At 42.1% G+C, this 27,384-nt stretch overlaps 1 protein-coding gene across 1 annotated transcript in view; it reads right to left on the bottom strand.

Annotated features, from left to right (window-relative positions):
- Window positions 1-27,384, bottom strand: part of csmd2 (CUB and Sushi multiple domains 2) — a 605,906-nt gene that overhangs the window by 141,261 nt on the left and 437,261 nt on the right. Inside the window, exons 36-39 of the mRNA XM_060847269.1 lie at window positions 20,167-20,376; window positions 10,193-10,381; window positions 8,084-8,261; window positions 6,254-6,399 (exon numbers count right to left, since the gene is read on the bottom strand). Of these exons, the coding sequence (XP_060703252.1) occupies window positions 6,254-6,399; window positions 8,084-8,261; window positions 10,193-10,381; window positions 20,167-20,376 (723 nt within the window). The remainder of the gene's footprint in view (window positions 1-6,253; window positions 6,400-8,083; window positions 8,262-10,192; window positions 10,382-20,166; window positions 20,377-27,384) is intronic.

The raw sequence follows: 27,384 nt of genomic DNA, 5'->3' as shown, positions 1-27,384 counted from the left end.
CACCATTTAATTGTTTGGACAAAAATATCTTCATTTTAAAAATAATTCAACTAGAAAAAAAACTGGACAACTATCTTTAAAGATGCAATGATGCTTGAATTACTGATGAGAAATCACACGACTATACTCAGTGCGGTTGTATGTGAATTTTTCAGAAAAACAGACTTAGCAGTGAAGTTAAGAGACTTTCACTGTCCATCATGCTTGGACCCCATCTAATACTTTGACGTCTCCATTTGGCACGGGTTCTCAATGGGCATGGTGAATTGTCACATTCATATCAGACAGAGGGAAATTGGCACCGCGCTTTATCAACAGGGCAATGGAGATCATGGTGAACAGGGGCTGCGAGAGGTCACTGCCAATGAAAAACACCCAGAGATGCAGGTGTCCGGTGCCCAAACTGGAGGCCCAGACTAGCAAGCAGTGAGCTAGGCTGATGTCATCAGGTTATTGCTCTGACTTTCATGTCAGGAGTTATCATCATCTCGTTCCTACAATTTTAAAATTAATCTTAAACAAATTTGATTGTGGTGGTGCACTGTAACAAGAACAAAAATTAAACAGTCGATGGAAACTTAGCAAAATTAATTCAAAACATCATTAGTAGAGGTGTTGTCTAGTTTCTATATGGCAGGTGGGAGAATGGGAAACTGCAGATCAATAAGATGAGATTGCATAACAATAAGGATGCTAATACATGCTAATTTACACAAATAGTCTCCTTGCTGCTTATTAGTGAAAATCTCATCTTGCTGTTCAATGCTTAGTTGGAATTTGGGACTTCCTATTCCTTATGTTTCCTGAAGAGGAGAAATATACAACCCTCTCCAAACCTCTCAAGCCCCATCACACATTTCCTTAGCTTCACTACACCAGGAAATATCCCTTACCCAATCTCCTCAGTTCCTCTTCTTCAACACCAACTTAGTGTCTCCTATCGTACACCCTTTCCCCTTCACCTACTATGCCGACTTGAGTACCACAAGTACATGCACATAGGAGAAAAAAATAGTTCTTTTCCTTACATTTCTATATTGCAGAACACACTCTACTGAGAAAAAAACACTTTCATTCATAAATGGACATTTTGACACTTCACCAGATCAAGATCTGTTGATATTTCTTGATAGCATCGTGAAACTTGTCAAGATCTAAGAATTTATACACTTTATAGTCAAAATCCTTTCCATAGTTAACAGCTTCGATGGGCACCTGAACCATTCCTCCCCACCCCCCTTCTCGGATCTCTGACATCTCCATCCAAAGGATACCTGTCCTAAGGACCCCTGACACCCTATCCCCAAGGAGTCTTGGGACTTTATGTCTGCAGGCACAACTCAGCTGTCTAAAAGGGTATCCTGGCTATCCAACTGAAATGTATTGAGAACAGATTTGCTCTTAGCTGGTCCAAACATCACATGCCAGGCTTTTGACATGAGACATTCCAAAATGTGATTCTCGTGGAGGCAGCTGATCTTTTAAATTACCATTGCCTCCGGGACCTGCAAACTACAGTGCATGCCACAAAGGTGAGAAACGCCAAGATTAGGGGACTTGAGATTCCTGATGTCTTTCTACATTTTCTGGCTGTCTGTCATGACAAAAATCAGAATTTTGATAAGATTACAAAATGTAAATTTCGCAGAATGGTTGGTACCTTTGTATTTAAGAATTTGTAACATAACCATATCAGAATAGGATCTTACCAACATTTTGCCAAAGCTATTCTCACTGCTTTTACCAATATTTAATTCTCAGAAGATCAATAAACTATGCCAAGGATGACATGGGAAAAAAACCAAAAGCATCAAAAATAATAATAACCTTTAAATTATTTGACATGAAGCAACAGCACTATTAGCATTTCAAATGTGCATATCTTTGCTCTAACACAAAATGGAGCAACAGCAGAAATGCCAGTAGCTGGTTATTATATGTGTGAACACTGGCAAAGATTCATTGTATCATCTGAAGTACTTATTTATTTTGAAGCCTTGCTATAATTTCATTTGCATTCTGAAATAAAGAATGACCATTTCCAAGAATAATCCTTTAGTCTTGGGATTCAAATGCAGCAAAAAAAAGTGATGTTTGATCAGCCACAGAAGTAGTTAAAGTTATCATTAAACTTACTTTTAAAATTTTCCCAATTCTACATTTCAAGCAAATCTTGGAAAGCACCCCTTGCTGCACTAGTGTGATCTTTACACTTTCTGCACCAGCCATCCTCATGCCCTGTCTGAATGAGGCAGCCAGTTTATTGCCAGTTAGTCGCTAATTACCAGCAGTTTGAGCTCACGATTCATACCCTTCAGGAACTAAGTTGACTCTGCCTGAATTCATTTTGTTTGGGTATGTTACACACATCATAAAGAGGGGGCTTTTAACCTGTCAGACAGACTCCATTTCATATTTAAGTCCCAAAGATGAGAGAATTATATTCAAACCCAGAGCAGCACTCAGTCATTTCCAATGTACCATCATCATATTAGGTAATTGCAGCAAAAAAACCCAATCAAATGGATGTGTTAGTCCATCAGCCTTATGTATTCTGTTTCAACTGATGAATTATTTCAATTTTACTATCTTTTATTCCAAATTATCATTTCAGCTTGAACAAAATTCACTGAGTCAGGTGATTAAACCAACAGCAGGCAAAATGAATGCCATCAGCAATGTATAATGGTGAGGCCAAAACAACACAGTTATAGGTGTTAAAAGATGAAGACAAATGAAGCTCATTACTATGGGTGAGCTATGACCCCACTTTTTAGTTGGGAGAATAATAGCAGCCATCTCATCCTAACTAAGCTCTTGTCTACCATCTATAATGAGTTGTATGCTTGTCATTAAGTGGCTAATTTCCATGCTGCATAGGTGAGCTCAGAGATGGCACACAGTTTGGAAACTGAATTCATTATGGGAGCACGATGTGGAGTGTATTACAGTCACATTATTACTCTCAATGTTCAAAGCAGCTTTTAAGATTCTCGCTTTTCTCCCAGTGGAGATGCTGAATTAAATTAACAGTCATACTTCAAATGCTATACTGCTTAGGCAAAGCTACTCTTTTTAGGTATTTGACATATCCAACACAATTATATTTTAACAGAGCCCAGGGAGATTACAGGACAGCGTCAGTGAGAAAACAGTTTGTTACTGAGGCTCATCCTTGCAGTCTTCAGACCCAGAAAGTAAAAATTGATGGAAGATTGTTGTTGCAACTTCACACAAAGGATGAATGAAAGGTATATTTTATTTAAAGAAAATTTACAGATAAAAGTGTAATTCATTAGTTTGATGAATTAATAAGGGAGAGAAGAACAGAGTTGATTGTCATCAATACGGTCATTTCACTTTCTTATTTTACTGATTCGATTAATCTAATCAGTGATACAAAAACATAGGCAGTTGAGAGAATGGAAGTTTCTAGCAAGGCCCTGGAACCAGGTGACAGTCCAAAAAGATGGTAACACTTTAGGGTTAAAATGGTAGTACCAAGGGAATTTTATATTCATGCACAACTAATGCAATTTATTCAAACTGACAGATCATGATGCTCAGATCGTGAGTTTAACAATGAGATAATCACGTAAAAATGTCCTTGATCTTGTTGAGGGAAATTACATGTCAAATGGACAGTAAAGGGCCAAACACTTGTTGCATATAGACCTCAACACAGTATTTGACAAAGTGTAATATACGTAGTTCCCAGTCTGTGCATCTGTGCCATACTGGCGAGCCTGACAGACAATCCTAAACTGGTTCCTCATTCCTGATGAAGGGCTTTTGCCCAAAACATTGATTTTCCTGCTCCTCGGATGCTGCCTGACCTGCTGTGCTTTTTCCAGCACCACACTCTTGACTCTAATCTCCAGCATCTGCAGTACTCACTTTCTCCTAATTCTAAATTGGTTGTCAACATAATTATTTGGACACACAGTACAAAGTGCCCAGTTGTGGAATTACAGCTAATATTGGTCACGGTGTTGAGAATTTTGCAAATACAAGCTGCTTGAACATGGATTGACCTCTCAGCTCTCTGGATATGGTCAGTAGCATGCTTATTGTGAACAGCCAAAGTGATATGCTATTTGACACAGTTAGATACCAGTCTCTGGGCTGTGCAACAGATCTAGCAGCATACTGGCATTGAAATTCATGTAGTACATGAACAAATTTGCGTGTTTAACAGAACATGTGTTTGGCTTGCTGACAGCATGCTGTTAAGTGACCAACACCAACTGTGTTGTTACTGTAGGACAGCAACATGAAACAGTGAACTTGCATCACAAACCTTGCAAAAAAGTGAACTTCACCTTGATCATTTCAGATTCTTTCCCATTCTAGAGTAATCTAAGGAAGCTTTTCAGACCAAAACTGACAGCATTAGACCCATTTATGAGTTTGAGCTATATTCAGTAAATGATCTCTTCAGGGTAGCCAATTTCTCAGGATTTTTTAAATGCACTCTTTTTTTAACATTCAGCCTGCAAGTGAAGAAATGCCTCCAATCCTATTTACCATCATAGGAATTTCAACACAGATACTGAACAAAGTGGACTTGCATGGTCGTATTAGAGAACCACTGGCTGATGTTTAGACAAGAAAATCAAGGAAAAGGGGCTCAACTGATTGCTCCATTTTAAAGATAGATTTGAGTGCAGGGTGGAGTCCATAAAGACATGCAAGGACATTTTTACATGCAGCACTGAAATCAAAGTTGGCAAACACTTACATATGTGAAATGTGTAAGAAAATATGCAAATCAAAAAAATATTCTGCTTATCATCAAAATGAAATATATGAACATTAGTGCTGGTGGGATGCTATGAATATCAGTTTTATGACACAAAGACTTGCAGTCTATGTCAAACAGTATATCCTGCCAGCTGGTTGCAGCAAGCACGGACTGACCATATCCACCCATATGCTCACCCATATATGCAAATGTTCACAGGATTCAAAAGTGTCCAGGATGTGATTTCATGACTGGCTAACATGTGCGAAATAGCCTGAGTGTGAAAGAATTATGTGGGCAACAAATTTAGTGTCGTCAGTCAGGTACATGGTGTGATATTCTTGCACAGATTCTTGGGTTTAAAGCAATTTGGCATGTCCTACGAGGGGCGAGATACACCTGCTGCACTTACCTTTTTCTCACTTTTTCAAACAAAGTAGCATCATTGAGAATTCCAAATCAAATGAATTTGGAAGGGTTAAATGCAGCTTGCAGTAGTAATGTGCAAAACTGGTCATAGTTCTATGCTAACCTGGCAGCTTGGGTAATGTACAAGTGGAGTGATAAATGGAGATGTCATGTTGATTCAATGGATACTCACTAAGGTTTGAGAGCAATGGGAATTAGGGCCATACTCTTGTCACTCACCCAATCAGAATGGAATTCAGATGACAAGTTAAATAAAACTATTGAGTTAATACACTTTTCTCATCCAAAAGATTTGCATTTCTCAAATATATCATGATTAGAAAAAGTGATGGATAATGTCTTGCTGAGGCTTACTACTGATTGAAAAGCTAATATCTCTCAGCTGGTATCAAGCTTTTTACAAATTACCCAGCTTTACAGAATATTCACAGTTAAAGTTTTATAGATCCTCCGATCTATAAAAGTTATTTTGTCCAGCAGTGCTCCTTCACCACTTACATGTTGAATAGTAGGGTTTTGTTACCCTTATTATAAACTGCAATTTTCACATGCAGTCCTATCAGTCCTATCAGGGGCCATGCAGGAACAAAGATAAAAAGTGAAAAACCTTTGCGAGTGTTATAGGAATGAGCAAAGTGTAGTTCCAGCTGAATACTTGGAAGCACAAGTCTCCAATCATTAAATTACTACATAGCATGTTCTCTGTACTACTGAGAACAAAATCATTAAATCATAGAATTCCTACAATGTGAAGCAGGCCATTCCACCCATCGAGTCTACACTGACCCTCCAAAGTGCATTCCACCTGAACCCATCCCACAACCTTATTCCTGTAACCCTACATTTCTGATGGCTAATCCACCTTGCCTGCACATGTTCAGACTGTAGGAGGAAATTGGAGCGTCTGGAGGAAACCCACACAGACACGGGGAGAATGTGCAAACTCCACACAGACAGTTACCCAAGGCTAGAACTGAACCCAGGTCCCTGGTGCTGTGAGACAGCAGTGTTAACCACTGAGCCACCGTGCTGCCCTTAACGGGGTAAAAAAAAAGGAAAAATATCCATATACCCACTCACCATAAAAGTTTAAAACAAAGAGACCTCCATTTGCCATATCACTGCGGAACTTGCAAAGAATCTGGTTTGAAGAACTGTATGTGGATTCTTTAGTTGAGCTTCCACTGAACACCCCCAGCTGAGGTGCACTTTGCTGAGCTCCATCCCTGAAAGTAGATAGTGAAACTTTAGATGAATTATGAGAAATAGGGCGCACAGAAATAAATAAAAAATAAAGGAGGCTGGCATTTCTTCTATGAAGTGTTATCAAGTCATAGCAGTACAAGATGAATCTTTGTGTTTTAATTCAATTCCAACTGTCTGATGAGGAAGGAATTCGTTCACATGATTTTTCTCAGGTATAGGATTTGAGCCTAAATTCACCCATTGCTTCTGATAAATTGAGCCTACTGTTCCAATATCTTCTAATATGCCTCAATTCTTCTCCTTTAGAATTGAACTTATTTATAAACCAAACTAAGTTGTCTGCCTATTTCACTATTCAGCTGTCATCTGACTTACCATAACAATAGTTTGTACATACATAGCACCTTTAATGCTGCAAAAATGAATTAACTTCACAGTAGCATTGTCAAAGAAAATTTGACAGCCAGTCTTTTCTCTAACACTTCTGTGTCTTCAGGGAGGTGATTTAGAAACAGACAGGTTTTAGAAAGAAACTTCTGAAGCTTGGGCCTTGGCAATTGAAGGCAATTTTGAAACAGAAAGAAAAATTAGAAGATTTATCTCATCCTGCTCCAATGCATATTTTGTGTCTTCCTGAAGGTCATTATGACTTTCAATATTGAATAAAGGACTTGGGCATTGATGTGATCCTGACACAATTAACCAAAAAAAGATGCAAGTGAAATAGCTCCGAGATCAATGCACTGGATTTTATGATATTTATGCTTCATGACAATGTCTGCTCTTTTCCTCCCTCCCAATGAACATTTCCAATGGTTAAATGAGGTGAGAAAACTCTTCTGAAATCTATGAAGTTGTCTTTTGTTCAAAGCATAATGAATAAATGATGCCCTTGCTCCAGGTTCACACAGGTGGACACTTTCCATTGAGGTCAAGTGGGTGATACAAAATTCAAGGGCCTGATTAGCACACACTCACTTGATCTTCAATTTAAATCTACCCTACACCAATCTTCTGCTTTGTCGCCTTGTGCCAGGGCGAGAAACAGACAGCTTTGGAAGAAAGCTGAGCAGGACAAGCAACATCAGTTAGGACAGGAAGGTTGAGTGCATGTTTCAAGTTGATTGCCTTTCATCTGAGCCAGGAATGTAACAAACAAAACAGCTATTGAAGAGGAACAGGGCCAGGGACAAAGAGGAAAAATGGAGGGACAATGGTGATTAAATGACAGAAAAGAATAAACTATCATGTAAGCATAACAAACTCTCATGAAAATAAGTTTTAAATCAGTGAGTCAGAGGTTGTATAAATAGTTCTTATAGATTGACAGTGGTGTGGGGAGGGGGCTGTAAAATTGAGAAAAGTGGAATCAATCTCAAGTAGATGGACGTGCTTGGAATAGGATGAGGTTTGGGCTGGTGCTTTGGGCACCGAATTCTCTATTGGTCCATAGTCAGTGAGATTACTTGCAACTTTGGCATCATCTACTTCTTTGATTTCCAAAGTATTCATGGTCAGTGGAGCATTATCTGCCTCAAATGATTTACATTTTTGTTTCCAGCAAAGTAATGTCAACATTCAACTTGACCAACTAATATGCTATGTTGCTGGGTGGCCATCTCAACCAGTGAGGATTTGCAGTGTACTGGGCAGCAAAGGATCAGTGTGGATGGCGAAATGTGCAAATGGAACAGAAATTCATACCATATAGTAATGAAGTCATTGCCAGGTTCAGTTTGCAGCACAGTTAAGTTGACGTAAATCCCATAGCCCACAGGCACTGTCACAAGCCATGTGCAATCCTGAGAGTTTGGATATTCATTTGGATAGCCAGGAGAGTAGATTGTGCCATTGTAAGTGGTGATGTTGCCTCCACAAGGAACTGAAATTAGGAAGACAACTCTCTTTAGGATGACAGCATGAGCATCAAACCTGGTTAGCATAAATAACTGTTTTAAATAACTGTTTTAATTGTTTTAGAAAGCAAACACAGGGATTTTTAAATGCATTAGTGATAGCCACTCTGAATTTTTTGCACACAGCACTAACTTATCACAATGTTAAGGTGGCAATATGAGAATCAATTACATGTCGTACAAATTGATTTACAGCCATGAGTAACGTAGCATTCCATGTCTCTAAAATAAAAGAAATAATGCATTAATATGGGAGACAATAAATGATTTCTGATGAAAGCATGTTTTTTTTCCGTTTTATTCCATCATCTCAATTTGTAAAGTCTACTTTATAAATTCGCAGCATTAAAATTAATGGTATTTAAAATTGGCTCTCACACAGAAATTTAGACTGTGTCTTTGTATTTTTCATGTTTTTTTTAAATCGTGGACCAAAATGAGAAAGAAATGATGAAAGGATTTTTGAAAGTTATGAAAAGCAAGTAACCTAGCACTCATGGCAAGTATCGTGTAAATAGCTGTTTGAACAAGTAGTAATTAAGTAGTTGCAGATGGATTCAAGCTGAGGGGTTCTGTATACACACAGATGCTGCTGGGTGGCAACAAGAAGTTGATTGGTCCATGAACAATTGGCCGCTTATTGATGACAAACGTCTTTTGTCTGCCAACAATTATGTCATTGGTTCTCAATTAATTGAAAAACTTAGGACTGAGAGAAAAAATAGTGAGAGAAATGCTTTTATCTCCACCAGCACAGGGGCTGTTTCTCCATTCTCCACAATAAAAAATAATTGAAGAAAACCAAATCAGCTTTCCCTCAGCAGTTGTTGCAAGCTGTAACTTTTAACTGATTATTCTGAGATATTTAATTCATGAAACATGTACCTGTATCTCTTGCAAACCAGTGGAGGCACAATGAGAAAAAGTTGACCGAAAAGCAACAGTCCAACTGGTATAAGAGTCATGATGGTTACCTTAGCAACTCATGAATAGGAACCAATGAAATGCCTTTCAACTTTCCTTCACTCATTGTGTGTCTGTGCGAGTGTGAGTAAGTGACCGTGCGTGCACCATGTGTGTATGTGTCTAAGGGGATGAATGTTTTAATTTTTAGAGTCACATGCTGATGGTTCATAATTGTTTACCTGTAGCCAAAGGATAATTACTTGTAATAAATAGCAATTCGTATTCAGTACAGCATTCTCACCCGTGCTTTCTATCAATCTGTGTCTGAAAATGAGATGAGTTGGGGAATTTTATATATTTATTTTAAAGTTGTTAACTTTTTATGACAACTCCCCGAATAGTACGACTTCCAACATGCTACTCCAATGAGTCATATCGATGTTGAATATGGGAAAAAGGTGGTAGGTTGACATTAAATCATAATGCTCATTTGGAGAGCCAACGTAAACATAATGGGCTGAATTGTCTCCTCCCACATGACTTTGTGAATAGCCTTGCATATAGTATGTACACTGTAGTGTCCCCAATCTTTCATTAAAAAAGTACATACATTCTATTCCATGTAAGGAAAATTATTAGTTATCCAAAATACCTGATACTGATACTAACACAGAGTATGCCAGGTAATGTTACACAGCCTTCATCATGGCTTTAATGTTAGAATGACTACATCAAGTTCACCAGCTTAAGACAAAAATAGTAACAATTGAGGAAAAATGCATTATCATGCAATATTAAGAACAAAGATTTGACTGTAAAATATTCTAACATATGCTCAGGTATCTTGAAAAATAAATTGAGTGAACTCCATGGCTCTCTGCATCAAATGTAAAATAACAGCTATTACTTATTCTATATCCAGCTGCTAACAAATGGTATAAAAAGCAATTTATAAAACATCAGTGCTATCAATAAAAGGGGTGAATCATACCTTCACATCTTGGTAGAGGGTGATCCCAGTTTCTGTCAATTCCATGTTGACAGATTAGAACAGAGTGGCCGATAAGTTCATAGCCTGGCAAACACTCAAATGAAATGGATTGTCCAACATTGTAACCAGATTCTGTGACAATGCCATTGGCAAACGGTCGAGGATCAGGACATTCGTGTAACTCATAAGCTGAAAGGAAATTGGTGAAAGATATAGTATACTTCCATCAGCTTCTATTATTTAAAGGTATTTTTCATAAGGTCCAATAGTTGAGCATAATGGAGAAAAATTACTGAAGTGAATTGAAGGTAACAATTAGGCAGTTTCAATTTTCAAAAGAACATACAAAGTTTAGTTTAAATGCAACAATGCAAATTGTAAATCACAGAAGACTGGAAATTATTAATTGGTTACAAATATTGATGTATGTCTTTCATGACATGTTTTAAATTAGACATAGACTACAGCGGTTCAAGAAGACAGCTCATCACTATTTTCTCAAGGGAAACTAGGAATGGGCAATAAATGCTGGCCAGCCAGTGACACCCACATTCCATGAGTGAATAAAACAAAAAAAAACCTGATTACACTTCATGGTCCAACACTAGGCAGAAACCTGTGCCCTTTCTAATGGTAAGAGGCATTTATTAAATAAGCTTGTGAGATGGATATCTCACCACTTCCCTGCCTCCCATTCAATAAAGTTTGTGATGGGAATACCATGGATGGTTTTCCTGCTCCACTGCCAATTGAAGTCCTTAAGTAGATATAGAGGGAAAGAAATACAGGTCATTTTGCTATAACTTCAGTCCTGAAGATGGGTTATGCCCGAAATGTCAATCTCTCGTTCCTCAGATGCTGCCTGACCTGCTGTGCGTTCTCCAGCCCCTCACTTTTTCAGTTCTGCTGCAACACACATTTCGTCAGTGCAAATTGGCTACAATGAGATTGACACAATGAGGACATTGTTTGGATGATGTGAACTTTCTGCTGAACGGGTATAATGATTTTCTATTCACGACCTTCTATCACGTGATTTTCTATAGTAGCTTTAAATCGCATGATTTTCAATAGCACAAGGCTGCAGAGGAACACAGCTGTCGCTTTATAGCAGCATGACCTGTGATATGTTATTTGTGTTTATTAAGAGAGTCCCAGAACATAACAAACCCAGCTCCCCGGTGCTGTGAGACAGCAGTGCCAACCACCGAGCCTCCGTGCTGCCCTTAAAGGGGGGAAAATATTGGAAAAACATACATATACCCACTCACCATAAAAGTTTAAAACAAAGAGACCTCCATTTGCCATATCACTGCGGAACTTGCAAAGAATCTGGTTTGAAGAACTGTATGTGGATTCTTTAGTTGAGCTTCCACTGAACACCCCCAGCTGGGAAAGTATGAGGTTACTCACTTAGTTTGGAGGAATGGAAGCATAGACTATTTTCTAAATGGGGAAAGCTTAAGAAATCAAAGCACAGAGAACTTCAGTATCATAACTCAGGAATCTCTCAAAGTGAACATGCAGGTTCAGATGGTAATTAAGAATGCAAATGCAATTTAAGATCTCAAGAAGGCTAGAATACAAGAGCAAAGATGTATTGCTAAGACTGTAAAAAGCTCTGGCCAGGCCGCATTTGGAATATTGTGAACAGTTTTGGGTCTTGAATCTAAGGAAAGATGCGTCAGCATTGGAGGGCGACAATGGGACGTTTACAAGAGTAATGCTGAGGATGAATGGCTTGGCATATGAGGAGCGGTTGAGTTCTCTGGGTTTGTACTCAATGGAGTTTAGAAGGATGAAGAGGAGAGTGAAGGTTGAAACTAAAAGGCCTTACAAGAGTGGACATGGAAAACATGATCGTACTAGGAGAGACTGGGATCCAAGGACACAGTCTCAGAGTGAAGGCATGACACTTTAGAACAGGGAGAGGCTGGATAGGCTGGAGCTGTTTTCCCTGGAGTGTCAGAGGCTGAGGAGTGATCTTATAGAGGTTTGGAAAATTATGAGGGGCACAGATAGGTTGAATAGACAGATCTTTTCCCCCTGGGATGGGGGGGGGAGTCCAGAACTAAAGATGTATAAAATCATAAGGGGGCATGGATAGGTGAATAGACAATGTTTTTTCCCCAGGGGTGTGGGAGTCCAGAACTAGAGGACATACATTTAAGGTGAGAGGGGGAAAAGGACCTGATGGGGAACTTTTTCATGCAGAGGGGTGGTGTGTGTGGGAAACGAGCTACCCAAAGGAAGTGGTGGAGGCTGATATAGTGACAACATTTAAAAGGCAAATGGATGGGTGACATGGATAGGAAGGGTTTAGAGGGAATGGGCTGGCAAATGGGACTGATTAGTTTAGGATATCTGGGTCGGCACAGACGAGTTGGACCGAAGGTTCTGTTTCTATAACTCTTTGACTCTATAACTTCAGTAAGGCATTTGACAAGGTTCCCCATGGTAGGCTCATTCAGAAGATCAGGAGAAATGAGATACAGGGACATTTAGCTGTCTGGATACAGAATTGGCTGGTCGACAAAAGACAGCGAGTGGTAGTGTAAGGAAAGTATTCTGCCTGGAAGTCAGTGGTGAGTGGTGTTCCACAGGGCTCTGTTCTTGGTCCTCTACGGAAGGCAATTATGTCAGGAATCTCAGGTGATGCCACTGATGGCCAGTACTTCTGGCTGTGGCAACTCTGACAATACAGGGAGACAATGCTGGAGAGATAATGCTGCAAGCAAGGGAAGGTAATGAAAGAAAACTCACTAGTGCTGATGGATAGAACCCTTCATGGGAACTCTTCAAAAATGACACTGAGCTGATAAAATTCAGCCCACAGAGTCATTACCATCAAAAAGATGCACTGAGACACTTCACCAAGCATCTTTCACAGTACTCTCCAAGTACACAATATCTACCAATTAGAAGTGTGAGGCAGCAGATGCATGAGAATGACACCAATGGCAAGTTCCCTGAACTACAACACTGCTCCATTTTCACGGTTGCACTTTCATGGAGTCAAGATGCTGAAACTCCCCTCCTAAAAGCACTCTGAGTACACCTACATCCCAGGGACTGCAGTGCTTCATGAACGCAGCTCACCATCTTCCTGAGGGTATTTAGGATGGGTCATAAATGCTGGCTGTGTTAATAACACTCATAACCAATGAATGAAGGGAAAGGAAAACAATGGATTAATTGATAACCTTGCAGTAGAAGAATGACTGAGTGTGACAGATTTTATTTGGAAGCAAAAAAAAACTTCATATTATAATCAAAAATCTCTCCTTGCCATGTTGGCACTCGGATTTAAAGTTATGATAGCTCTGGCTGTGAGCAAACATCTCTTACTTTGGACGCCTTTAATAAAAATCCAAGCTTCGGATCCTCTCTATTGATTGGTTGTCAAGATGCTGTGAAGTGTGGAAGACATAATTCTAAACTTGTTGTGAAGATAATGTTTTGATATTTGTGAATGTTTGGCTGAGTTCCAAAACAAAAAAAAACTGTCATTTGTTGACCCAGAAGAATGAATGACATCTTTTCAGAATTTGATGTGGTTTCAGAATACATGACTGTTTCTTTAAACATTTCAATGGGAATTAAATGATGAATTGTTTTTCAATTGAGACATCTTTGCAGTATCTCTGGCAATGTGATTGCACAAGTATTTTATAAGAGTGTCACAGGAGTTTTCAGTGACAGTTAAATCAATTTCCACTGCTTTATATGGCATCCCCACCACATTTTTGCGGTACTCCACAGTGGTTCTCAAAATGCAGCATGGAGCAAAGACACAAACTCCAGGCAAAGTCACATGGAGTTCAAGTCAGAACATGGAAAAATATACAGGTCAGGTTTTCCTGGGTCCACAGAAAGATCCAGGCCCCAGTCTCAGATTAAATGGTTCACCATTTAAGATTTAAAAAAAGAGACAATCACAGGATTACAAATCATTGGAATACTCTCTTCCAGAGAGTCACAAATACACAATCAGTGAGTATAAAAGAAAACCCATTCACAGATTTTCAGATGTTAAGATTATTGAAAGAAATGGGAACAGTGCACAAAAATGAAGTTGAGGTCAAAGACCATCAATACTTAGTCATGAGGCATTTACAAATAGCCAAGTAACACATTCTTTCTGCTATTTCTTATGTTTTCATGAACTTAGAGCAGCTGGAAAGTTGTCTTGGCACTGTGACAAAATGGTGCAAGTGTGCACACTATTCATCCATTACGAGTTGACAATCTATTATTGTAGAGAGAAAAGAAGCGAAAAATTACATTGAAGCACATAGCTCTTACGAAGCTTCATACAAAGAGGATCATACATATTTATATAATTCAGAATCTACTCATAGCAGGAAGAGTTCTTCACCAAAAAAAATATAAATTGCAGACCAGCTCATTTAAAGCACACAAAACTGTCTACCATTTCTCCCAAGAGTAACTGTGATTTCTCGCTCTCTCTGAAAAAGAAATCTGGCTTGTCTTTCTACCCCAAGAATTAAATCCATATTCTAACTTGCCCATTTGTAATTTTGCATGGAATAACTGAAGGTTGAATCTGGATGGCTGACTTTCTGCAAACATAAAAGGAAGATAACACAGCTCCAGGATTCTAGGAAGACCATCTGAGTTCATGAACAAGGAAACCCCATCAATAGGCTCCTCAGTTTACGGCCTACATTCAGTTTGGTTCTGCTCTCCAGTATCATTACACCATACAACATCAGCACCGCCAGCTCCTGTAGCTTCCCATTTCATCTCAAAAGGATGGCAATAAGATCCAATTATTTGATGCAAGAACAGATATAAAATTCTTCACAGCCTCGTAATGATTCCTGTTTAAAGTGATTCACAAGAAAAAAAAATCAAGTTGTTTCTAATGAGTCCACATTGCATTCTCTTCCTCTGTATTTCTTTTTACCATTTTAACTTCTGAGACAGTAAGAGAAGAACTGAACAAATATCTCACCCACTCCATATAACGGCGATTCTCTTTCTCTCTGTGACCCCCCTCTCAAAGCTTCCTTTCCAAATCTCTCAACATTACAGTGAAGCATTTGCTTTATTATCATGGATGTTAAATATTTAAGCTAAATGTTGTGTTGGGATTTTTTAAATAGTTGAATAAGACTGCGTTCATTTTAGTTTTCTCCTGGGATCCCATTGTCAATGACTCAAGTTGGGATATGTGTCAGTGTCAGTGATAATTAAGCATTTTGTTCTTCGTGATGGTATAATGAGTGCTGATAAATTATTAGTCAGTAGATTGAGCCAGAACATGGCCCATTCCCAACTGTAAATGATGTCCCATGGGTAATTCTTTCATTCCTTGGCTATATTTTTGCTGAATGACTCAGTGCTGTAACCTGAGATCTTAAATATTCAATTATCTATGAATCTAGTTGCTAAGTCTTACTTTTAAAGACTGTTCCTCTCTACCTTGACACAACCAAACGCGTCTTGTTAGTGAACCAGAAATCTAGTACCTTCAAACAGCAATGTGGGAGATGTACAAAAAAGCTATGTTTCCATTCTCTCAATTTGCCATTTGATTCAACTTCCAGAAGACCATAAGAAACAGTAACAGGGGGAGGCTATTCAGCTCAGAGAGCCTGTTCCACCATTCAATAGTCATGATTGATCCGATATTTGTCACTGTCACCTCCCTACCCTTGCCCTATAACCCTTGATTCCCCTCCTGATCAAGGATCTATCCTTGTGCCTTAAATATACACAAGGTCTCTTCCTCAGTAGCTCTTGTAGCAAGGAGTTCCAAAGTCTAACAACTGTCTGAGAGATGACATTCTTTTCATCCCAATCTTAAATTGATGCCCCTTCATTCTGAGACTATGCCCTCTGGTCCTCGACTCTCCTGTGCAGGAAAACATCCTCTCAAGCCCATTAAGAATCCTGTATGTTTCTTGGAGATCACCTTCTATTGATCTCAGTTCTAATGAGTAGAGACCCTTTGCTCATAAGGCAAACCTTCCACATGGGGATCGTCCTAATGAACCTTCCATGACTGTCTCCAATACACTAACATCTTTCCTTAAATAAGGGATCCAAAACTGTTCACAGTACTCCATATATTGTCTCATCAGCACCTTGTACAGTTGCAGTAAGATATTTTTACTCTTATATTCCAAACTTCTGGAAATAATCCCATTCCATTCACCTTCCTGATTACCAGCTGCACCTGTGGACTAGCTTTTTGTGTTTCATGCACAAGTTCTCCCCCCCGCCTCCCCCCCCCCCTCCCCCCTCTCTCTCTCTCTCTCACACACACACACACACACACACGTCTCTTGAACTTGGGTCTCCAGAATGTTACTTGAGACTCTGGACCAACAATCCAGCAATAATGCCATGAGGCCATTTTGTCTCCCCTCTTTAACATAAAAATGGCCAATGTGCATGTGCAGATACAGCCTGTGATACCAACTAACTGCGACAAGGCAGGCTGCCTTGTCTGTCCATGCATCAACATCAACAAATTCCAGGTGCTGTGATATCAACATTAGGACCAGCAGCATTGACAAGGGGGCTGGAGAGGCTGGGGCTAATGAAGCAAAGTTACCCCTCCCTCATGGGAGCAGGGACAAAGGCTGGTGGCAGGAATAGGTGCGGGGATCTAGGAAACTCTGGCATTAGGAGCGAGAGACACTGTCTGTTTGTCTACTTTGTACTTTAGTTTTAACACAAAAATCTGAAGAAATATTTGAGAATGCACAGTCCTTGCCATGGCAACTTTGAGGCGAGCTGCTGTATATCAATGATGCTGAGTTCTCTTTGTACACATGCACTCTTCGCGTCACAGCATTTTAGCAGAGTGCATGGCCTCTCCATCAATAGTGAGAATGCCTCTTCCATTAAAAATTTAGTTACCTCCTATGATAAGCTCTTCAAACCTTTCAGAAGGAAAAATTCAACTGTTTGTTTTTTTTTCAGAGAACACAACCTTGTGATAGACAGGAGATTTTATGACTTAAGATTATTTTTCTACTAAACTGCATAAATACATTTGTAATGCCATATGATTGCCAGCTAATCTATTTCCCTCTTGAAAAAAGGCCTTTGTCAGGCAATGCATGGAGAATCTAGTCAGCTACTAAGCAGTAAAAGGGTTAAGATGCCGACAACCCAAGGTCAATCCTCAGACATTTTAACAGATATAAAACAGCCCCTGTGAGGTTTAAGCTTGTACTGTAGTTTATTATCTAACAATAAAAACAATACAAACACACATATATACTTTTCCCAAACTCCCCATCCAGTGAAGTTCATAAAACAGTCTGCAGTGCCTCTACGACATTAGAATTCAGCTCACAAGCAGAAGAAAATTGTTTTGGAAAACTTGCGTGTCAGCTCATATGACACAAACTCCCCATTTATACTCTGTGTCGGATATCCCATTTGTGCCGAAAGTGACTTACTATGAAGGCTAATCCATGAAGTCTCGGCTCAGTTAAATTAACTGATCTTTCTGGATATTTTGGTTCCATCACCTCGATAGAATACCAACATTGTACCCTCTTACTCTGGATGCCCTGTTTGCTTTCAGTACAGAAACTGCATTGGGCCTAAGTCATGAGAAATATTCCCCAGCGATGGAATAGATGCTGGATGAAAGATCACACAATAAGTAACAGTAAATACTCTCTCAGTAAAATTACTGTGATCAATCCACAATCATTTCTGCCCCCAGAGTGAAAGCCAGATGCAAAAGTGCTATCAAGTATTGGAATTCAAAACCAATACTGCATAAAAGCAACAATATAAACATGAATTGATGTACCTGTATAATCAAATTCAAATAACAAATATGAGTCATATTTTATATGAACCCTTTGACTGGACCCCTTCCTTACAAGTGCTAATTTGACATCACATTTGTCCAATACGTGCCTTAAGTCAGTAATAAAATAGTTGAAGCAGAGCAGAAAGCTGGAATACCAGCGCATTAATTCAAAACATGCAATGGATTTGTAAATTCCCATTCAAGCAATTTCCAAATCACAGCACGGATTCTTTGTATTGCATTCACTCACAGCTAATTGCCATTGATAAGAGACAAATTCAGATACTTCCGATATTAGCTGCAAAAGAAAAGTAAATCATCTTAACATATATCCAAATTAAGAGCAGGAGGAAGCTATAGACCCCTTCAGCTTACTCTCCCATTCAGTGAGAGCATGCCTCATCTGCTTATGGCCTCACCTCTATTTTCCTGTCTATCTCCAATACACTTTCACTCCCCCGCCAAATCAGAATCTATCAAACTCTGCCTTAAAAAAAATCAATGACCTGGCATGTACTTGATTCTGAGGAAGAGAATTCCACAGACGAATGAATCTCTCAAAGAATAAATGTCTCCCCATTGCTGTCTTTAAGTGAGAGACTCCATCTTTTAAAACTCTGACTTCGAGTTTTATTCACCTCCACTAAGGGAAGATACTTTCCAGACCTATCTTGTCAACTTCCCTCATGCGTTTGGATAAAGTTACCTCTTATATATTAAACACAAATGGGTGCATGTTCAAACTGTCCAACCTTTTCTCATAAGGTAACTCAGTTATTCCTGGAATCAGTCAAATGAACCTTCTCAGAACTATTTCTCATGGAGTTCAATCCTTCCTTAAGGACAATAGATAATATTCCTGATGTGGTATCACCAACTCCCTCAGCAACTTTTGCAAAGCTTCCCTACTTTTGTTTCCTTTGCAATAAATGGCAACATTCAATTTGTCCTCCAATCATTTGCAACATCTACATTCTAGTGTTTTTGTGACTCACATCAGGCCATACAGATCCCTGTATACCTGAGAATTTTGCAATTTCTCTCCTTTTAAACAATACACAGATATTTTATTCTTCATGTCAACGTACACAAGTTCACATTTTCACACATAACACTCCATCTGCAAAATGTTTGCCCACCTGCATTGCCTATCTGCATCCTTTGCATAACAGCTGGTCTTTTGACCAAATTCAAATTCCACATAATTTTTGGATTAAGTTGCTGTTCACCTTACAAAATCTTGGAGCAGTGCAGAGATAGCTCTAGTTCTAAATCTGAAGAGTTGGTTTGCGGAAGTTTAAGCATCTTTGAACTTATGAACATTTCACACACAGGTGTCTTTACAGAACATACTATCTGTGGAGTCAACCACTTGACTCTTCTAACTCCACTTAGAGACTTGAGCAATCCAATGTAAATTTAAAGATTACTGAATAGGACAACACAATCAAATGCAGATCACAGGTCAATAACCATGAAACACTACACCTTCCTACTTGTCTTTATGTCATAGCAATTTTAGCAAGCATACCTATCGTCCCTTTATCCAAGTCATTGTTAGGAAGTTTATTTGGTCCCAGATATATAAAAAAAACTGAATGTGATTGTTATCATGATATATGGATTTTTTAAAAAATCATGATTTTAAAATTGATGCCTTAAAAATTCATAAAACTTTCATTTTCAGGGTTTGTCATTGCAGTCACTCAATAATGTGGTTCGGAAATTCTTCTTATTAAATGCTTGTCTCTGTTTATGTCTTGAAAGTATGTTCAGGAAATGTTCATAAAATGTACAAGTAATGTAGTTTTCTATGATTATAAGAAGGGATACAAACATAACCATGTCCCAACAATTTGATGTGATGCTGTTTTTTCTTACAATCTTCCTCATTCAAAGTAACAAAACATTGGGCTTTGCCAAGAGTGAAATATGATTAAACTCTTGCTTGGAATATACTGTCATCAAAGATATTCCTTGACCAACTGATTTGTATTAAACATAAAAGGGCGCCAATCTTCCTAAGACAACACATCCAGACACCTGTTGGAAACTTGGATTAGGAATAAAAAGTGCAGTGACTCTTGCCCAGTTCTTGTCTTATCTGATGTGGCATTGCAATATTTCAATGATACACTTAACCTTCTGTTATCTTCAGAATCCTTACCTTGGTACATAAACTCAAAGCCTTGTTTGTTTTCCGAATGGTCACTGTGGAAGTATATGGTTGTCTCATGAGAGGTTGACATCAGAAAAGGTGGCAGCTTAGCTCCACTGAATCTGCCGATCACTGTACTTGTATCATGTGGTCCATTCCGAATTTCGACAAAATCGTGGTTAGGTTCAGTAGAAAAGTTCCGAAATTCAATATATGCTCCTAAAAATAATACATGAAGTTAAAACTGTCAGGATCTGTCTCAGAACTAAGGAGAGTTCTATTTTAAATACATGCTGTGTATGTTGATATACATTAATAAGAACTGCTTTCATCAAGTGAAAGTGGAAAATGGAATTTTTCAAATTTGTTTGCACAAAATCAGTTCCAATGATTTCAAGATCAAAGACAAAAACAGAGTAGATCCTCAATAATGAGTGGCAACCCTATTCTCAGAAAAGCAACATATTGCTTCCCCATAACAAGTACTTAAATATCTGAAACTCACACAAAGTTGACACAGATGGCTCACTTGTGCATTAGCAAAACAAACTGCCTTCCTTTCAGTAGTTCTATGAAACCACCTGCTTCAAAGATGACTTGTAAATCAATCTCATTTTATCTTTCAGAACGAAACAGATGATTCATGAAGTTTTCATGAAGCAAGCACAGGCTATTTAAACCACAGTGGTCAGTGATTGTACAACTACGTAATAAAACCTATAAATGACACTCACTATTGTGATTATATGTCAAAGTCTGACATTAAAGCCTTTGCTTCTGTTCCCAGCCAGATGTGCAGTGGCAACCGATTTCCTGGTTCTGTGGACCTGACCTTTAGGAATGGTTGTTTGCACTTTTCCCATCTTTGTTTCCCTGGAGGGGCAGTGGGGAGATGCAGCCTGGATTAGAGGTCACACCAGGGGAGTCAAGAAGAGTGGAGGATGCTGCTGGGTTCAAAGCAGGTTGGACTGAAAGCCTACCTCAGTGCTCCAGCACTATGTGCAAAACTTAAACATTTAACAACAAAACAAAAACCATTTCTCCAGCCCCCACACCTCACCCTCTCATTCCATGCCACATACATTGAATCGCTAGAGTGCAGATCGAGGCCATTCAGTCTATCAAGTCTGCATCAACCCTCCAAACAGCATCCCACTCAGACCAAGCGCCCCATTCTATCTCCAGAACTATGCATTTACCATGGCTCATCCACCTAGATCGCAAATCCCTGGACACAATGGGCAATTTAGCATGAATCGGCAGGTCTTTGGACCAAGCCTAAAACCAGAGCACCTAGCAGAATCTCATGCAGACAAGGAGACCATGCAAACACCACACAGTTGCCCAAGGTTGGAACCAAAGCTGGGTTTCTAGAGCCATACAGCCATACAGCATGGAAACAGACTGTTTGGCCCAACTTATCCATGGTTTCCTCAACTAAACTAGTCGCATTTGCCTGTATTTGGCCCAGGTCCCTTGCGCTGTGAGGCAGCAGTGCTACCCACTATTCTACTATGCTGGTCATTCCTGCAAATCCATACCAGCTAATGATTCCACCCATCTCCTACAGCCCTTCATTCCTCATACACTATCCTACGCTCCTTTTTCCATCACAATAGCCCCTCAACTCCTATGCTGCTCTATGACCCTCCACCCATTCCTCGTCATAGCCCTTCATAACAAGTTAGTGCTAGCTTCCACTGACCACCCTTTTCCCCTTGAACTATAACTTGAACTCAATTGGTATCCACAAATTCCAATTCACACAACAGAAAGATAGTTCTGATACTTAAAGTGCAAACAACACTCTTTCGAGAAAAATATCCATATTCATCAAAATATATTCAAAGTCTCAAAACTTCAATGGGTCTTGATACTTAACAACAGGCCTCACCAGTTCATGACAGAAGTCTGACACTTCTTTCCACAATCACAGGATTATTACAGCATAGGAGGAGGCTATTCAGTCTATCATGAGGGGTTTGTCTTACAAAGAGAGATTGAGTAGTTCAGGCCTCTTCTGTCCAGAGAGGAAATCTACATGAAGCATAAAGGATGCTAAAGGGGATTGATAAAGTTGACCTAGAAAGAATGTCTCCGCATGTGCAGCAATCTAGAACAAGAGATAATAGTTTTAGGATGAGGGCTTGCAGATTTAGAATGAGATGAGGAGAAAGTGCTTCTCCCAAAGGGTTGTCGAATCTGTGGAATTCACTATCCCAGACAGTGTAGGATGCTGGAGCATTGAACAAATTTAAGTAGGAGATAGCCAGGTTTTTAATCATGGGTGAAGGGTTATGGAGAGCAGGCAGGGAGGTGGAGATACGATTGAGATGAGATCAGTCACGATTGTATCAAAAGATGGAGCAGGATTGAGGAACTGAATTACCTACTCCTGCTCCAGGCATCCCTCCACATAGTCTTACACCTAGTGCTATTCTCTTGTTGTCTCTCTGTAACCCTGTTCATTCTTGCTCTTCAAATAAACCATGTCATTTTCTTTTGATGACTTATTTGAACTTTTCCTAACATCACTTTGGATGCTTTGCGACTGGTCTGGACACCTCCCCCCTCACCTCTGTTCAAGGCCCCAAAGGAGACTTCCACATCCATCAAAGTTTCATCTGCACTTCCACACATCATTTATTGTATCCATTGCTCCCGTTGCGGTCTCCTCTACACTGGGAAGACTGGAAGCCTTCTCGCAGAACGCTTTAGAGAACATCTCTGGGAAACCCGCACCAATCAACCTCACCACCCCGTAGCCGAACATTTCAACTCCCCCTCCCACTCTGCTGAGGATATGCAGGTCCTGGGCCTCCTCCATCGCCACACCCTTACCACCAATGCGAGGAGGAAGAACGCCTTATCTTCTGCCTTGGAACAGTTCAACCCCAGTGCATCAATGTGAACTTCTGCAAATGTGTTGCTGGTCAAAGCACAGCAGGTTAGGCAGCATCTCAGGAATAGAGAATTCGACGTTTCGAGCATAAGCCCTTCATCAGGAATAAGAGAGAGAGAGCCAAGCCGGCTGAGATAAAAGGTAGGGAGGAGGGACTAGGGGGAGGGGCGATGGAGGTGGGATAGGTGGAAGGAGGTCAAGGTGAGGGTGATAGGCCGGAGTGGGGTGGGGGCGGAGAGGTCAGGAAGGAGATTGCAGGTTAGGAGGGCGGTGCTGAGTTGAGGGAACCGACTGAGACAAGGTGGGGGGAGGGGAAATGAGGAAGCTGGAGAAATCTGAATTCATACCTTGTGGTTGGAGGGTTCCCAGGCGGAAGATGAGGCGCTCCTCCTCCAGCCGTCGTGTAGTTGTGTTCTGCCGGTGGAGGAGTCCAAGGACCTGCATGTCCTCGGTGGAGTGGGAGGGGGAGTTAAAGTGTTGAGCCACGGGGTGATTGGGTTGGTTGGTTCGGGCGGCCCAGAGGTGTTCTCTGAAGCGTTCCGCAAGTAAGCGGCCTGTCTCACCAATATAGAGGAGGCCACATCGGGTGCAGCGGATGCAATAGATGATGTGTGTGGAGGTACAGGTGAACTTGTGGCGGATATGGAAGGATCCCTTGGGGCCTTGGAGGGAAGTGAGTGTGGAGGTGTGGGCGCAAGTTTTACATTTCCTGCGGTTGCAGGGGAAGGTGCCGGGGGTGGAGGTTGGGTTGGTGGGGGGTGTGGATCTGACAAGGGAGTCACGAAGGGAGTGGTCCTTGCGGAACGCTGATAGGGGAGGGGAGGGAAATATATCCTTGGTGGTGGGGTCCGTTTGGAGGTGGCGGAAATGGCGGCGGATAATACGTTGTATGCGCAGGTTGGTGGGGTGGTAGGTGAGAACCAGTGGGGTTCTGTCTTGGTGGCGGTTGGAGGAGCGGGGCTCAAGGGCGGAGGAGCGGGAAGTGGAGGAGATGCGGTGGAGGGCATCGTCGATCACGTCTGGGGGGAATCTGCGGTCCTTGAAGAAGGAGGCCATCTGGGTTGTGCGGTGTTGGAATTGGTCCTCCTGGGAGCAGATGCGGCGGAGACGAAGGAATTGGGAATATGGGATGGCGTTTTTACAGGGGGCAGGGTGGGAGGAGGTGTAGTCCAGGTAGCTGTGGGAGTCAGTCGGTTTATAATAGATGTCTGTGTTGAGTCGGTCGCCCGAGATAGAAATGGAAAGGTCTAGGAAGGGGAGGGAGGAGTCTGAGACAGTCCAGGTGAATTTCAGGTCGGGATGGAAGGTGTTAGTAAAGTTGATGAACTGTTCAACCTCCTCGTGGGAGCACGAGGCAGCGCCGATACAGTCATCGATGTAGCGGAGGAAAAGGTGGGGGGTGGTGCCAGTGTAGTTGCGGAAGATGGACTGTTCCACATATCCTACGAAGAGGCAGGCATAGCTGGGGCCCATGCGGGTGCCCATGGCAACTCCTTTAGTTTGGAGGAAGTGGGAGGATTGAAAAGAGAAGTTATTCAGGGTGAGGACCAGTTCAGTCAGTCGAAGGAGGGTGTCAGTGGAAGGGTACTGGTTAGTGCGGCGGGAAAGGAAGAAGCGGAGGGCTTTGAGTCCTTCGTGATGGGGGATGGAGGTGTACAGGGACTGGATGTCCATAGTGAAAATAAGGCGTTGGGGACCGGGGAAGCGAAAATCCTGGAGGAGGTGGAGGGCGTGGGTGGTGTCCCGAACGTAGGTGGGGAGTTCTTGGACTAAAGGGGACAGGACCGTGTCGAGGTATTGGGAGATGAGTTCGGTGGGGCAGGAGCAGGCTGAGACAATGGGTCGGCCGGGGCAGGCAGGTTTGTGGATTTTGGGCAGGAGGTAGAAACGGGCGGTGCGGGGTTGTGGGGCTATGAGGTTGGAGGCGGTGGATGGGAGATCCCCTGAGGTGATGAGGTCCTGGATGGTCTGGGAGATGATGGTTTGGTGGTGGGAGGTGGGGTCGTGGTCAAGGGGGCGATAAGAGGAGGCGTCCGCGAGCTGGCGTTTGGCTTCAGCGGTGTACAGGTCAGTGCGCCAAACTACCACCGCGCCTCCCTTGTCTGCGGGTTTGATGGTGAGGTTGGGATTGGAGCGGAGGGAGTGGAGGGCTGCACGTTCTGAGGGTGAGAGGTTGGAGTGGGTGAGAGGGGTGGACAGGTTGAGTCGGTTGATGTCACGGCGGCAGTTGGCTATAAAGAGGTCGAGGGCGGGTAGGAGGCCTGCACGGGGTGTCCAGGTGGATGGGGTGTGTTGGAGGCGGGAGAAGGGGTCGTCAGAGGGTGGGCGGGAGTCTTGGTTGTGAACTGGTCCTCACCCTGAATAACTTCTCTTTTCAATCCTCCCACTTCCTCCAAACTAAAGGAGTTGCCATGGGCACCCGCATGGGCCCCAGCTATGCCTGCCTCTTCGTAGGATATGTGGAACAGTCCATCTTCCGCAACTACACTGGCACCACCCCCCACCTTTTCCTCCGCTACATCGATGACTGTATCGGCGCTGCCTCGTGCTCCCACGAGGAGGTTGAACAGTTCATCAACTTTACTAACACCTTCCATCCCGACCTGAAATTCACCTGGACTGTCTCAGACTCCTCCCTCCCCTTCCTAGACCTTTCCATTTCTATCTCGGGCGACCGACTCAACACAGACATCTATTATAAACCGACTGACTCCCACAGCTACCTGGACTACACCTCCTCCCACCCTGCCCCCTGTAAAAACGCCATCCCATATTCCCAATTCCTTCGTCTCCGCCGCATCTGCTCCCAGGAGGACCAATTCCAACACCGCACAACCCAGATGGCCTCCTTCTTCAAGGACCGCAGATTCCCCCCAGACGTGATCGACGATGCCCTCCACCGCATCTCCTCCACTTCCCGCTCCTCCGCCCTTGAGCCCCGCTCCTCCAACCGCCACCAAGACAGAACCCCACTGGTTCTCACCTACCACCCCACCAACCTGCGCATACAACGTATTATCCGCCGCCATTTCCGCCACCTCCAAACGGACCCCACCACCAAGGATATATTTCCCTCCCCTCCCCTATCAGCGTTCCGCAAGGACCACTCCCTTCGTGACTCCCTTGTCAGATCCACACCCCCCACCAACCCAACCTCCACCCCCGGCACCTTCCCCTGCAACCGCAGGAAATGTAAAACTTGCGCCCACACCTCCACACTCACTTCCCTCCAAGGCCCCAAGGGATCCTTCCATATCCGCCACAAGTTCACCTGTACCTCCACACACATCATCTATTGCATCCGCTGCACCCGATGTGGCCTCCTCTATATTGGTGAGACAGGCCGCTTACTTGCGGAACGCTTCAGAGAACACCTCTGGGCCGCCCGAACCAACCAACCCAATCACCCCGTGGCTCAACACTTTAACTCCCCCTCCCACTCCACCGAGGACATGCAGGTCCTTGGACTCCTCCACCGGCAGAACACAACTACACGACGGCTGGAGGAGGAGCGCCTCATCTTCCGCCTGGGAACCCTCCAACCACAAGGTATGAATTCAGATTTCTCCAGCTTCCTCATTTCCCCTCCCCCCACCTTGTCTCAGTCGGTTCCCTCAACTCAGCACCGCCCTCCTAACCTGCAATCCTCTTCCTGACCTCTCCGCCCCCACCCCACTCCGGCCTATCACCCTCACCTTGACCTCCTTCCACCTATCCCACCTCCATCGCCCCTCCCCCTAGTCCCTCCTCCCTACCTTTTATCTCAGCCGGCTTGGCTCTCTCTCTCTTATTCCTGATGAAGGGCTTATGCTCGAAACGTCGAATTCTCTATTCCTGAGATGCTGCCTAACCTGCTGTGCTTTGACCAGCAACACATTTGCAGCTGTGATCTCCAGCATCTGCAGACCTCATTTTTTAATCAATGTGAACTTCACCAGTTACCTCATTTCCCCTCCCCCCACCTTACCCCAGTTCCAACCTTCCAGCTCAGCACCGCCCTCATGACCTGTCCCACCTGTCAATCTTCCTTCCCACCTATCCGCTCCACCCTCCTTTCTGACCTATCACCTTTACCCTCACCTCCATCCACCTATTGCATTCTCAGCTACCTCCTCTCCAATCCCATCCCCCTCCCATTTATCTCTCCACCTCCCTGAGGCTTCTGGCCTCATTCCTGATGAAGGGCTTTGGCCTGAAACATCGAATTTGCTGGTCCTCGGATGCTAAATGAGCTGCTGTGCCTTTCCAGCAACTCACTCTCAACTTAGAGGGATGTGTGCCAAGTGCTGGCAAATGGGACTATATTAATTTAAGATATCTGGTCG

The sequence above is a fragment of the Hemiscyllium ocellatum genome, chromosome 30, assembly GCF_020745735.1.
Source record: "Hemiscyllium ocellatum isolate sHemOce1 chromosome 30, sHemOce1.pat.X.cur, whole genome shotgun sequence".
Taxonomy (NCBI): Eukaryota; Metazoa; Chordata; class Chondrichthyes; order Orectolobiformes; family Hemiscylliidae; genus Hemiscyllium; species Hemiscyllium ocellatum.
Note: the sequence above shows the minus strand (reverse complement) of the source record. Positions and strands in the feature narration are given on the sequence as shown.